This window comes from Podarcis cretensis (genome assembly GCF_951804945.1).
Source record: "Podarcis cretensis genome assembly, chromosome: 16".
NCBI classification, from domain to species: domain Eukaryota; kingdom Metazoa; phylum Chordata; class Lepidosauria; order Squamata; family Lacertidae; genus Podarcis; species Podarcis cretensis.
Window position 1 is genome coordinate 25,299,694 of NC_137186.1, and position 14,529 is coordinate 25,314,222.

The window sequence follows — 14,529 nt, forward strand, 5'->3', positions numbered from 1 at the left end:
TTCCCTCTGTGCGGGAAGTGAGGTTGCAGGGAACCAGGCCTGTGGAACGCCCATCAGATGTCAAAGAGATAAACAACTACCTGACATTCAGAAGACACCTGAAGGCAGCCCTGTTCAGGGAAGTTTTTAATGTGTGACATCTTAGTGTATTTTTGGTTTTTGTGGAAGCCGCCCAGAGTGGCTGGGAAATCCCAGCCAGATGGGCGGGGTACAAATAAATTATTATTATTATTATTATTATTATTATTATTATTATTATTATTATGCTGTGTATCTGGAATCCTAAATGTGACAATGTGGTGGGGGCTGCTTTTTTTTTGGACTGTTTCTTTATGGGGATAGGTGATTTGCATGTTTAGAGGGCGTTCTAACATTATCAGTTTTTCTTCTGTGAAATGGGTATTTTCTGGTATCCACAACAATTTCCTTGGGTTTCCAAATGTGCCACAAGCTCCAGCCCCCAAACTGGGGACCTTCAGCCCAATATAAATCCTCCCCCGTAATAGTTGAGGCTACTGTTATATGAAATATATCCCAGTAGCTACAGTTCTCCCTCTGCATACCTCTGCGTTTTGAATACTGTAATCTGTCTTTTTATGAGAAATTGTATCGTTGCATTTGTGTTGCCATTGGGGTTTCCAGCAGCTTCTGGAATCAGCTGCTGTAAATTGTCCATAGGTAGCTCTAAGCTAAGGGACGCAGGTGGCGCTGTGGGTTAAAGCCTCAGCGCCTAGGGCTTGCCGATCGAAAGGTCGGCGGTTCTAATCCCTGTGGCGGGGTGCGCTCCCGCTGCTCGGTCCCAGCGCCTGCCAACCTAGCAGTTCGAAAGCACCTCCGGGTGCAAGTAGATAAATAGGGACCGCTTACCAGCGGGAAGGTAAACGGCGTTTCCGTGTGCGGCTCTGGCTCGCCAGAGCAGCGATGTCACGCTGGCCACGTGACCCGGAAGTGTCTCCGGACAGCGCTGGCCCCTGGCCTCTTAAGTGAGATGGGCGCACAACCCCAGAGTCTGTCAAGACTGGCCCGTACGGGCAGGGGTACCTTTACCTTTTACTAGCTCTAAGCTGCCATATCACTAAATCAGTTGTGCAATAATGTCACACTTGTCACAAGGGCTACTGAACTGGCTGTATAGGGGCCCATCAAATGATTTGAACTACAACTCCCATTAGCCCCAGCCCTTGTGGCTGTATGATGCTGAGGGTGATAGGAGTTGTAGTCCAAAATATTCAGAGGGCCTCAGGTCAGTGGCCCCCACCGTAGGGGCACTGAGCAACTCTGCACCTAAGTGTAACCTCTCCCAAATATTCACGGCAGGATCCAATTCTCACAGCTAGCCAGCTGTGCTGCAGTTGCCTAGCAACCAGAATACATCTTCCTTATTCAAGAAATATTTCTTTTTCAAAAAAAATATGTGGAGTACCGGTTACATGCCTAGAGCTTTCAAATCCTCACACAACCGTGAAGCTCACTGAGTGGCAGGTCACCATCTTTTAGCTTGACCTCCTGCACAAGGTAATTGTGAAGATCCTTCAGTGTGGCAGCAACTACAGTGGTACCTTGGTTCTCAAACTTAATCCGTTCCGGAAGTCCGTTCCAAAACCAAAGCGTTCCAAAACCAAGGCGCGCTTTCCCATAGAAAGTAATGCAAAACGGATTAATCCATTCCAGACTTTTAAAAACAATCCCTAAAACAGCAATTTAACATGAATTTTACTAACCAGCGATACCATTGATCCATAAAATGAAAGCAATAACCCATGTCCTGTACTAAAAAATAAGTATTGTAGATGATAAAAATCAAAATTATTTTTTTATTCTTACCGGCACTGATGATCAGTTTGGATGGGGGGCTTTTATCCATTTCTGCAGTCACACAATCAATCAATCAATCAATCAGTAGCTGAACTGGGTTTCACACAGTCACAAAAACAAATTAACCGAAAAAACCTCAAAAACAAAAGCGCAAAATAAATAGAAAGGAAAAAAAAAAGCACCAAACATAATCCATTCCAGAAGTCCATTTGACTTCCGAAATGTTTGAAAACCAAGGCGCAGCTTCTGATTGGTGCAGGCACCCCAGAAACAATAGCTGACAGCTGCATCGGATGTTCAGCTTCCAAAAAACGTTAGAAAACTGGAACACTTACTTCTGGGTTTTCGGCATTTGGGAACCAAGGTACACTTTGGAACTCCCTGCACCTTGACCTTAGGCACGTGCCTTTGCTGTATCATTTTTGGTATTTGTCAACATCCTTTTTTTTTGTCCAGGCAAGCCTCCCCAGGTATGTAGAGCTGACATGCATTTTCATATGTCTTTTTAAAAATAATGCATGTTCCAAACTGTCACTTTTATTTATATTTTGGTGTTGTTGTTTTTTTAAGTCTGCCTATTTTTAACTTCAGACTCTTTATTTATTGCTTTAGTGTATATTTTATGTAAACAGCTTAGAGGGCCCCTCCCACACCTTGCCCACCCAATTAAGTGGTATACAAATTCTGTTATATAAAAATACATAAAATAATATTTCCAAGCTGCTTTTCAACAACTTTCCCAAGCTGGAAACAAATACGTAAATCCCATTTGAAAGTAAACATTAAAATATAGCAATTCAAATCACAAGCCAATTAAAAAATGCCCTGTACCAGAAAAATTAATTAAGAGCACTCCCAGCTGCATGTACAATAAAATCTTTGATTGAACGCCATAGAAAAAAAAATATTAATCCCTAGCAACCAATGTGCCCAGGCACTTTTATTTTTTCCTCTGCAAAGATGGGAACTAGAAACTTAAAAGGCAGGGAGAAAAGGATATCTAGGAGTTACGATAATCTGCATTGGATGCCATTTGTAATTTCTTTGAGATCCTGTTAGGTGGATTAGAAATTTTGGCAAACTAAACTTCTGCAGGGAAACATGCTGTGCCCAATATGAACCATGCGCTTCTACTCTCTCCTTCCACCCCATGGCATAGAACATTTTAAGAACTATATAGGCGTTGCCCGTGAGAACATGCTGGGAAGCTGCAGACCAAGGTGATTGCCAAGCTTCTTTAATTTCTGACACCTGTAATCCAGTTTCTTTTCTAACTTTTTTCTTTTTTTTCTTTTTACTACCACTAAATATAATTAAGAAATAAAAATTACATACATTGATATTTAGTTTATTTGTTATTTACCGTCTTATTTCCTCCCAAACATTGCATACAACAACACACATATGTGCAGACACCCCCACCCCCACACAAAATGATAATAATGAAAGTAAATATTTTTCCCCTTTTATCTTCCAAAATCTTTTCTTCAACTTTGACTTCTTGTCAAGTCCCTTTGCGTATATTTTATCTTACATTTGAATTTACACAAAACAATAAACCTTTCTATATAATTTATCTAATACATTCTGAAAACATAATAAATCCTTAATTGTTACCCACCTCCTTTTAGTTCCTTTATCAGTCTAATTCTAGCACGGAGTCAAAACTATTAGTGTATTTTTGAACATATCTTCTATAACCATCCCATTTTCCCGCAAATTTTTGCTTTGAGTTTCCTCTGAGTTTCCTAGTCAATTGAGCCGTCTCCACCAATTCCTGTAATTTGATTTGCCAATCTGTTATTTTTGGAGCCTCGTGATCTTTCCATCCCTTGGCCACAAGTATACGAGCCGCTGCGGTTGCATACAAGAATAACTCTCTTAGATTTTTTGGGATCTCTTTATCTATAATACTAAATAGAAATGCCTCCGGTTTTTTAGTAAAAGTTATCCCCATCATCTTTTTTAATTCATCGTATATTTTCCCCAAAAAAGTATTAAACTTTTCACACGTCCACCACATGTGGATCATGTCTTTTCTAACTTATTTCTTATGAGCACTTCCAAGTTTTATTTCCAGGTTTGGGGGTTCCAAATCATTGCTTTCGGAAGCGGCGCTGATGCATTAGCACGGCTTTTCCCAAAGTGCGGTACATGTCCCCCTGCCCCCAGGGTTCTTAAATTGCAACAACCTCTTTCATACTTTTTTAAACTTCCTCCGGGTTATTCTATACTTCCGGTAGTTCATCACCTTGAATTCTGCCTCCAGGTTTTGTTGACTGCAAAGAATATATGTCAGGTCGCTGACCTTTCCACATTGCTGGGTGGATTAGCTTCTAAGTCTTGTACGTCCTGTAGATCTTGAGCCTCGTCTCAACTCCGATAAGACCTGTAGCTGGAGGGATGACTTTTGTAGCTGGAGGGATGTGCTGGTAGCGTAAAGGTAAAGGTAAAGGGACGCAGGTGGCGCTGTGGGTTAAAGCCTCAGCGCCTAGGGCTTGCCGATCGAAAGGTCGGCGGTTCGAATCCCTGCGGCGGGGTGCGCTCCCGCTGCTCGGTCCCAGCGCCTGCCAACCTAGCAGTTCGAAAGCACCTCCGGGTGCAAGTAGATAAATAGGGACCGCTTACCAGCGGGAAGGTAAACGGCGTTTCCGTGTGCGGCTCTGGCTCGCCAGAGCAGCGATGTCACGCTGGCCACGTGACCCGGAAGTGTCTCCGGACAGCGCTGGCCCCTGGCCTCTTAAGTGAGATGGGCGCACAACCCCAGAGTCTGTCAAGACTGGCCCGTACGGGCAGGGGTACCTTTACCTTTACCTTAAAGGGACCATTAGGTCCAGTTGCGGACAACTCTGGGGTTGCGGCACTCATCTCGCTTTACTGGCCGAGGGAGCCGGCGTACAGCTTCCGGGTCATGTGGCCAGCAGGACTAAGCCGCTTCTGGCGAACCAGAGCAGTGCATGGAAACGCCGTTTACCTTCCCGCTGGAGCGGTACCTATTTATCTACTTGCACTTTGACGTGCTTTCGAACTGCTAGGTAGGCAGGAGCTGGGACTGAGCAATGGGAGCTCACCCTGTCGCGGGGATTCGAACCGCCGACCTTCTGATCGGCAAGTCCTGCTGGTGGCATGAATCTCTGCAAAATTCTCTCAACTTCATATCATAGCTGTCAACTTTCAGATTTGAAAATAAGGGATCAGCAGCCTCACCTGTCCCAGGGACAGTCTACGGGATATCCAACAATCCGGGATAGCAGCGGGAAATGGCGCTGGAATAAGGGAATTTTCCGCAAAAAAGGGGAAGGTTGACAGCTATGCTTCATATCCCTTTTTCCTCTTTGCACAACCCTTCCATGTTGGCTTTTCCCAATGATACAGCTGGCAGTCGCTGGGCTACTTGTGACCCAGTTCTAGCTGCAATAATCTAATTAGCTTCATTAAGAAGAGAAGATCTTCCAGCATAATTTTGTGTTTCTCGAGGTCTCTTTTTGTACCTCGGAGTTGTGCAGACCTCTGGAAGCTGGCTGGCATCTCTCCAAGTGCTGGATCGATTGTGTATGTTGCAACAGGTTCCTTTCCTGCTGGAGTGTGCAGGTTAATTATTTTCTTTGTTTACAATCTCTTTATTCTGCCCAATATAAATGAACGGCATTCATGCTAGAACTAGAAGGGGACCAGGTGTGTGTGTGTGTCATGGTAGTATCAAAGCATAATGCTGTGCTCAAAATGATGTACCCCAGAGGTTGCGATCATGTGCAATTCTTGCAAATGTTGAATTGTGTGGCGATAAGGCTGAATCAGAGAGATCTACCTGGCAGAAGAGGCATCTGATGCAGAAAAGTATTGTTTGCCTTGGAGAGAGGTGGGACTTTGCACAATGGGCATGACCAGGTATTGTAATTAAGAGCATTTGGCAAGTCAGTTTTGCTGGCTCCATCACGGCTTTCTCGGTGGCAGCTCCCAGACTTTGGAACTTGCTCCCTGGAGAAGCTAGACTGCCTCCCTCCTTGCTGTGAAGACCTCCTTGTTCTACAGACTGCTCTTAATTAATGGGCTGATGTCGTTGTTAGTGTTGCACGCCATTTTTATCTCCGAGCGGTGAGAGATTCCAGGGGTTCCAGGCGCAATTTCCTAGGGTCCATGGTTTATTTACACATACTGTACTTTTCCGTCTATAGGACGCCCCCCGTGTATAAGACTCAAATTTAAGAAAATGGGGGAGGGGGTGACAGAGTTGTTGAGCTTTTTTGGTGAGGGATCACCCAGGGTTCTTGAGCTTTTTTTAGAGGGGATTGCCAAAAATCGCTCACCCGCACGTGTCACAAGATCCGCCTCCCCTATGTCCCGCCCGCCGGCAGAAGCTGCCAATCACCCGCCCAACTGCCAGTCAACACCACCCACTGATGCAGCAACCAATAAGACGCACAATAGCCACTGACAGCCATGGCAACAACCAATCAAATGTCCACCCTATGCACTGTCCATGTGTAAGATGACCCCCACTTTTATGAATGGAGGAAAAAAATATTACACTAAAAGGTCTTCTCAGTTCCATAGGCACAGTCCTGGATCCAAACAGACATCAGACATCAGCCGATTCATGGTGCTGTCTTAATAAAGGGATAGTCAACCTTTTTATACCTACCGCCCACTAATGCATCTTTCTTGATGGTAAAATTTCCTGACCGCCCACCAGTGCTCGATGGAAGGAGGATTCAGCTTGTGCTGTAGAACCCCCTACCGCCCACCTAGAATCCTGAAATGCCCACTAGTGGGTGGTAGGGACCAGGTTGACTATCGCCTAACACAGGTCAGCCTGCCTTAATTCACACTTGACACTTGGCTTAATTAAAGCATCTTCAGTGTCTAGCACACACTGGGTCTGTTTACCCAGTTTTAACAGTCCAAACATTGATTAGATTTTAACATCACTGGTTTCAAGAACTTAGGGTGTCTGGCACCCACAAACTTACAACATTATTGTAATTATTTGTGTGTCTTAAACTGATTTTATATATGTATATAGTTTTAATTCTAATAATGTTTAATAGTTGTTGTTTTCTATGTTTTTAGTGATTATTGGTTTTTTAGTGATTATTGTTTCTATCTGTTAGCCGCCTTGAGTCATGTTAGGGGGAAAGGCGGGGTATAAACAAAGAAATAAAAATACCCCCCTCGTGGAACTACAATTCCCAGAATTTGCTGGGAAGAGGGATTGATTGTTAAGCCACTCTGGGAACTGCAGCTCTCAGCACCCTTAACAAACTATAATTTTTAGGATTCAGGGAAAGCCAATGGTTGTTTAAAGTATAAAATGTATAGTGGAGATAGCTCTTTTATTTGAAAATAAGTCTCACAGTATTCAACAGGACTTAACTTCTGGGGATGTCTTGGTCGCATTATAGAAAGGTGTGAGAGCAAAACTCTGTACAGTAACGGGATCCTAAATCTTTACACACACACCCTCTGTGTTTTCCATTTTTCTCCTCAGTTCCGTGAGAACATCCAGGATATCCTTCCTCTGCTGCCTATCACAGAGGACTACTATCTCTTGAAATGGCTCCGAGGTAAGAAGGCCTGGGGGTTGTTTGCTTTGTGCCATGAAACACTTGATGCAGTGGTTAGCCTAACAACATCTGCACCAACTGGCAGGGACTCTCTAGGATTCCAGGTGGCCCTTTGGCCTAAACCACTGAGCCTCTTGGACTTGCCAATCAGAAGGTCAGTGGTTCTAATCCCTGCGACGGGGTGAGCTCTTGTTCCTCTGTCCCAGCTCCTGCCAACCTAGCAGTTCGAAAGCACACCAGTGCAAGTAGATAAATAGGTACCACTGTGGCAGGAAGGTAAACAGCGTTTCTGTGTGCTCTGGTTTCCATCACAGTGTTTTGTTGCGCCAGAAGCCGTTTAGTCATGCTGGCTGCATGACCCGGAAAGCTGCCTGTGGACAAACGCTGGCTCTCTTGGCCTGAAAGCGAGATGAGCGCCGCAACCCCATAGTCACCTTTTACTGGACTTAACCATCCAGGAGTCCTTTCTCTCCCAGCCCTACCTAGAGATGCTGGGGATTGAACCTGGGATCTTCAACATGAGCTACAGTCCCTTTTCTCTGGTTCTTTGGTGGTTTTTGTAGACTTGCCTGCAAGTGCTCCCAAGTGTAAATATATCGGCTGTGGCCTGGAAGCTGGTATGGAGAACCAGACAGGCCACTGCAGGAACAAGAGGAGTGTGTGTGTGTGTGTGTGTGCTTATCTTCCCTAACTGGGATGAACGGAGAGAGTCGTGTGTTTTTTATCACCCAAGATTCCTTTGCTTGCACTTTCTCTGTTTGGTAAAGTCCAAAAACCAGAACGTACCAGGCACGGGCTTTGCATTAAGCACAGCGGGTCCACAAAGAGGCAGATCTTGTTCAGAATTCCAAGGCCGGGCCCAGGTGACTGAGTGCTCAATCCAGATAACATTTTTATTAATGTGTGCAGCTAGCCATGGTCACGCAAACTCGGTACAGATTTCCCTGTTCTTTATTAAACGGAGACACCAACCTAATATGCTCCAGGTCTGATATGCTTGGGTCAGTGTTTCTCAACCTCTTCCAGCCCATACCCCCTTTTAGCTAACAGTTCGAAAGCAGCTCAAAGTCCAAGTAGATAAATAGGTACCACTCTGGGGGGAAGGTAAACGGCGTTTCCGTGCGCTGCTCTGGTTTGCCAGAAGCGGCTTAGTCATGCTGGCCACATGACCCGGAAGCTGTACACTGGCTCCCTCAGCCAGTAAAGTGAGATGAGCGCCGCAACCCCAGAGTTGGTCACGACTGGGGTCCCTTTACCTTAAAAATCCCACACTCCTCCTTTAAGTCTGGCTCCTCTAATTATTTTATTTAACTTTTCCAATGGACTGAAGTTTTGTGACTTTTTTTTTTTTACTTATATCTGCCTATATACATAAAAACGTAAGGCTGTTGCCATGATGCAGTTTGTGCGGCTACCAAGTCCCACAGGAGGAATGGCAGGCCAGCAAGCGAGTGAATGGGGTGGAGCAGGGGCGCTTCACACAGCGGTTTAGCGAGGCACTTTGTGAAGTGGCTCCCCGGTCATTTAAAAGGGGAAAGGGCCTTGGATTGAGCTGGGGAGGGGAATAGGTGAGGGGGTGGGTGAGGTGTAAATTGAGTGGAGGGAGTCTAGCAAAGCAGCAGGTGGGTTAGTGAGCGGAGTGAACAGGGGCAGCAGTCCCTAGTGGTACAATCTTTTTAAAAAATACTCACCCCACCCTGAGATCTTCCTACACCCTCCTATATAAGAAGCACAATGCCAGATGCTTTAGACTACAACTCCCATCATCCCTGGCCATTTGTTCTTCTCACTGGGGCTGATGGGAGCAGATAGTTTTGTGGGGGTTTTTGTTAACCTGATTTGGGAATGTTTCCACTTGCTTCTGGAAATTTCCTGTTTCTTTAGATCAAGGCTAGTCAATGCGGTGAACGCCAGACGTTGCTGGACTACAACTCCCAGCAGCCCCAGCCAGCCTGGCAAAGTGGGCAAAGGCAATGGGAGTCGTAGTCCAAAACATCTGGAGGGCACCAGGTTGGGGAATGGGGGACTTGGAACATATTTTTATTAGGCAACTCATAATCAAAATAAACTGGGTAATTTTTAAAATCTCTCTTTCCTTCCCCATGATGGCTCACCACATTGCTGTCTCTGTTTTATTACGTTTATATGCCAGCTTTGCTCCAAGTAGCTCGAAGTGGCACACATGGTTCCCCTCCTCCCCATTTTATCCTCCTCACAACAAATCTGTGAGGTAGGTTAGGGCTGAGCTGCGTGGCAGGGAAGAGCTTTGCAGCAAGTGCAATTACACCCACAATTAGAGTTTCTCCTTCAAATCTGCCAGACTCTTATTTCAACCAGTTCTGCCACTTGAGACTCTGCCCTGGAGTTTCTGCCTGTTTGGAAGATAAGGCTCTCCAGTGAGAGATTAAAAATTATCAGACTGTTATCGCAGCCTTATCTTCCCTTCCCTGACCCCTGATATTCTCTGAAGTCCTGTTAGCCCTGTGCTGCAATGGAGAGATGTTGCAACACAAGGGGCCGGTCCTACCATTAGGCGTCCGTAGCCATTCCCCATCTTTCTCAGCTGATGCCCTAGTGAACATACCACTGAGCTGCGTCCCCTCCTCAAATGGTGATGCTCATAACATATATATTAGAGTATTATTAGAAGTGTACGGAGCTGCCTTATGCCGAGTCAAACCAAAGGTCCACCTAGCTCAGTATTGTCTACACAGACTGGCAGCAGCTCTCTGGGGTTTCAAGGCAGGAGTCTGTCTCAGCCCTAAGTGAAGATGCCAGGGATTGAACCTGGGACCAAGGTAGATGCACTTCTGCTGAGCTATGATCCTTTCCACTAAATCACTTACAGGGGACCCAATTCACTCCCCGAGAGTGAAAATGTGTGTTTAAGGCCCTCAGGTGAGCCCTGCTGGATCAGGCCAAAGACCCACCTGGTCCAGCATCCTGTTCCCACAATGGCCAACCCACAGTCTCATTGTTGAGCAACAGCCTGCAGAAGAAGAAGAAGAGTTTGGATTTGATATCCCGCCTTTCACTCCCTTTAAGGAGTCTCAAAGCGGCTAACATTCTCCTTTCCCTTCCTCCCCCACAACAAACACTCTGTGAGGTGAGTGGGGCTGAGAGACTTCAAAGAAGTGTGACTGGCCCAAGGTCACCCAGCAGCTGCATGTGGAGGAGCGGGGAATCAAACCCAGTTCCCCAGATTACAAGACTACCACTCTTAACCACTACACCACACTGGCTCTCGAGAGCTTAGTGGAGTGGGAGACCAGCCAACTGTAGAAGGTGTCTCTGAGGTGTCCTCATCCAAAGTCAGGTCTAGTCCTAGGGTCAGCCAAACAGCAATCCATGTGGTCAGGGAATCCGATGATCAGGTGGGGTCAAGGGTCAAGATGAGCAGAAAACAGCAAGGTAGGGTGGGACGCGGGTGGCGCTGTGGGTTAAACCACAGAGCCTAGGACTTGCCGATCAAAAGGTCGGCAGTTCGAATCCCCGTGACGGGGGGAGCTCCTGTTGCTCGGTCCCAGCTCCTGCCAACCTAGAAGTTTGAAAGCACATCAAAGTGCAAGTAGATAAACAGGTACCGCTCCGGCGGGAAGGTAAACGGTGTTTCTGTGCGCTGCTCTGGTTCGCCAGAAGCGGCTTAGTCCTGCTGGCCACATGACCCAGAAGCTGTACGCCAGCTCCCTCGGCCAGTTAAGCGAGATGAGCGCCGCAAGCCCAGACTTGTCCACGACTGGACCTAATGGTCAGGGGTCCCTTTACCTTTACCTAGGGCCAGGAACTACAAGCATTGTTTACAGCCACTGACTGCTGCTGGAAACTCTGCTTAAGGCGGCTGAAGCCAGCTGGTTCTCATCAGCACCTTCTCTTCTGTGTCCTTGAAAGCTGATCAGCTGTGGGTGGGGTCACTCTGCCTTCTCCCCCTTCAGGCTGCTATTCAGCAGGCGAAGCAGACTCCTGGCCCATGTCATTCAGAGGCATTTCCTTCCTCCGACAGTGGAGGCAGAACGTGGCCTCCGAGGTTGGTCCTCATCCATGAATTGGCCTGAATCCCCTTTAAAGCCATCCAAGTTGGCTGCCACTACCTCTTGAGGGAACAAATTCCAGAGCTCCTGGATCAGTCTCGGTCCAGTAATACCTGAAGGAGCGTCTCCACCTCCATCGTTCTGCCCGGAAACTGAGGTGCAGTGCTGAGGGCGTTCTGGCAGTTCCCTCACTGCGAGAAGCCAAGTTACAGGGAACCAGGCAGAGGGACTTCTTCTCGGTAGTGGCACCTGCCCTGTGGAACGCCCTCCCACCAGATGTCAAAGAGAAAAACAACTACCAAACTTTTATAAGACATCTGAAGGGAGCCCTGTTTAGGGAAGCTTTTAATGTTTAATAGGTTATTGTATTTTAGTGTTTTGTTGGAAGCCGCCCAGAGTGGCTGGGCAAACCCAGCCAGATCGGCGGGGTATAAATAATGATAATAATAATAATAATAATAATAATAATAATAATAATAATAATTAGCTGCCTTTTTCTGAACCTGTTCCAGGCCTTGCCACCTGGCCTACTTGCCTGTTTGGTCTGGTTTTAATCAGGGAAAACCTTCCAAAGCGTAAGAGTCCATAAATCAGATTCAGGTGCTCTGCCTGTCACCTGAAATCTGCCAGAAAGGGTTGCCTCTGGCTGGGAAGCCTCTGACCTGACCAGACCAGGACATCTCCCTCCCCTACTCCCCTTCTCTCTCTCCCTAAGATGGGTCCTGACCTTCGAAATAAACTTGGTTCTTGCAAGCTGCTTCCCTCTGGTTCATTAGCATTCCTTGGGTGTGATCCTACTTGCTGAAAGGAAGATGTTGTTGAGGTGTGATTAATCCTTGAAGGTGCTGGCTGTGAAGAGCCGCCCTCTTAATCCCTGATTATGTTCCACTGAAAATGAAAACTGGATCAGACACGCCCCATCTGACGCCGATACCCTGGGGGCTAACAGGTTGCACCAGCTCCTGCGGCAGCGTATAGTGACCAGATGCCTGCTTGACCCACAATCAATTGTACGACTGATATTTATAAGGAGGTCAGATGGTTTTGCAAACATCAATGATTATAGAACAGTAGAGCTGGAATTCAGCCCTGAGTGCTCACTGGAAGGACAGATCCTGAAGCTGAGGCTCCAATACTTTGGCCACCTCATGAAAAGAGAAGACTCCCTGGAAAAGACCCTGATGTTGGGAAAGATGGAGGGCACAAGGAGAAGGGGATGACAGAGGATGAGATGTTTGGACAGTGTTCTCGAAGCTACAAACATGAGTTTGACCAAACTACGGGAGGCAGTGGAAGACAGGAGTGCCTGGCGCGCTCTGGTCCATGGGGTCACGAAGAGTTGGACACGACTAAACGAATAAACAACAACAAGAGCTGGAATGAACCTCAAGGTTCATCTAGTTCAGGGGTTAGCAAACTTTTTCAGAAGGGGGCCGGTCCAATGTCCCTCAGACCTTGTGGGGGGCCGGACTATAAGCCGCCACCCCCCTCACGACTCTCCCCTCCCTTCTCCACAGCACTGGATGAGCCCCAGTGGCTGCTTACCTGTGTCTTGCGAGTGGCAGGGGCTGACAGCTGCGGCGGTGGGACGATGAACAGCGCACAAAAGCATTCCGGAGAGGGGCTGCTTAAAATGGAGGCCGCTCGAGCGCTGCCGCTGTTGGCACCAACAAAGCCCAGCTCCCTTCCTCCTCTAGGCAGGACGGGGAGAAGCCAGGAGGGAGGGAGGGAGGGAGGGAGGGAGGGAGGAGGCGCCGCTACCGCCATGGGAGGGAGAAGGAAAGAACATGCGCACTGCTGATTGATGCGGCGATTCCCGGACAGTCCACAGGCCAGATCCGGAAGGCAGTTGGGCCTGATCCGGCCCGCGGGCCTTAGTTTTCCGCCTTTCAACCCTCTGCAACGCAGGAATTGCAGCTGAAGAATTCCACTGCTAAACAGCTCTTAGCATCATTCCTAAGGTTTAGCCAGAATCTCCTTTCTTGTCATTTGAATCTGTTAGTTCGGGTTCAACCCTCTTGAGCAGCAGAAAACAAACTTGCTCCATCTTCCACATGGCAGCCCTTCAGATATCTGAAGATGAAATGGTCACGTTTGCTGTGAGGAGGAGTGATAGGAAAGCAGAAATAAATAAAAGTGGAGACTCTGGGGCCAAATGACGCTCACTCAGCATGTCGCTTTGAAGTTGGGCGAATCTTTATTTACCGCAAATGGCAGCTGTGGGGAATCCGTTTTTGAAATGTAGCAACCTTGCTTGTTTATTGGAAGGATTTGCCCTTCAGATAGAAGCACATCTGGAAATGGGTGCAAATAGGGCGCAAGCCAAAACAGCTGCGTTCATATAGGTGCTGTTACCTTTTAGCACAGGTATTTTGCAGGTTGGTCTCTAACCATTCATGATCTTCTTTGCAGCTCGGTGTTTTGACTTGCAGAAGTCTGAAGCTATGCTCCGGAAGGTAAGAGGCTTCTTATTATAAATATCAAAACAGATGCATGCAAATCGTAAACTTCACACTGATAATTTGTATAATGCAGTAGTTCAAAAACAGTGGTCTAAGTGCCTCTTCATTCAAGTAGTCTGCAGTGTGACTGTGGATTTGAAGGCAGGAGAGGGCACGGCTGTTGTGTTACATATTCATATTGATTTTTAATTGCATTTTTAATGCTTGTGTTTCTTTACCTTGTATTTTATGACATTGTATAAAATATCGTAATATTATTTTATTTCTTTGCATTCTCTGGAATTGTAATACAGCAAAATGCACTATATATGAGAAAGCAATAAAAATACAATTAAAAATCATGCAGCCCCTAGTATAACATTGCACCACATCCACAACAGGCAGAAAAATCATTAGGTGGTCCATCAAGCCCCTCAGGAATTTTTAATTTTTTATTTTGAGTGTGTGTGGGGGGGGGGAAGGTCGAGGATCGTTGGTATAATGCATCCCAGCAGGCCCAACGTATCATAGAATACACTGGGTCCCAAAAGGCGTAAAAGTGGCCTCGTTTGCATATAACAACTCAGGGGCTGCCACAGAGAAGGCCCTCTCCTGGGCTCCCACCCCCCTGAACTTTTGAGCGCTGTAGGGTGTGTCTGTAGGGAAGGAAATGGCCTTTCT

The 14,529-nt window shown here is 46.7% G+C and overlaps 1 protein-coding gene and 2 long non-coding RNA genes across 3 annotated transcripts in view; 2 read left to right on the top strand and 1 right to left on the bottom strand.

Annotated features, from left to right (window-relative positions):
• Positions 1–14,529, top strand: part of LOC307205138 — a 183,649-nt gene that overhangs the window by 59,913 nt on the left and 109,207 nt on the right. The gene's annotated exons all lie outside the window — the stretch shown is intronic.
• LOC307205108 overlaps positions 1–14,529 on the bottom strand; it is a 64,726-nt gene that overhangs the window by 40,858 nt on the left and 9,339 nt on the right. The window lies entirely within an intron of this gene.
• Positions 1–14,529, top strand: part of SEC14L2 (SEC14 like lipid binding 2) — a 36,325-nt gene that overhangs the window by 6,059 nt on the left and 15,737 nt on the right. The window contains exons 2-3 of the mRNA XM_079956946.1: positions 7,304–7,379; positions 13,820–13,863. Of these exons, the coding sequence (XP_079813072.1) occupies positions 7,304–7,379; positions 13,820–13,863 (120 nt within the window). The remainder of the gene's footprint in view (positions 1–7,303; positions 7,380–13,819; positions 13,864–14,529) is intronic.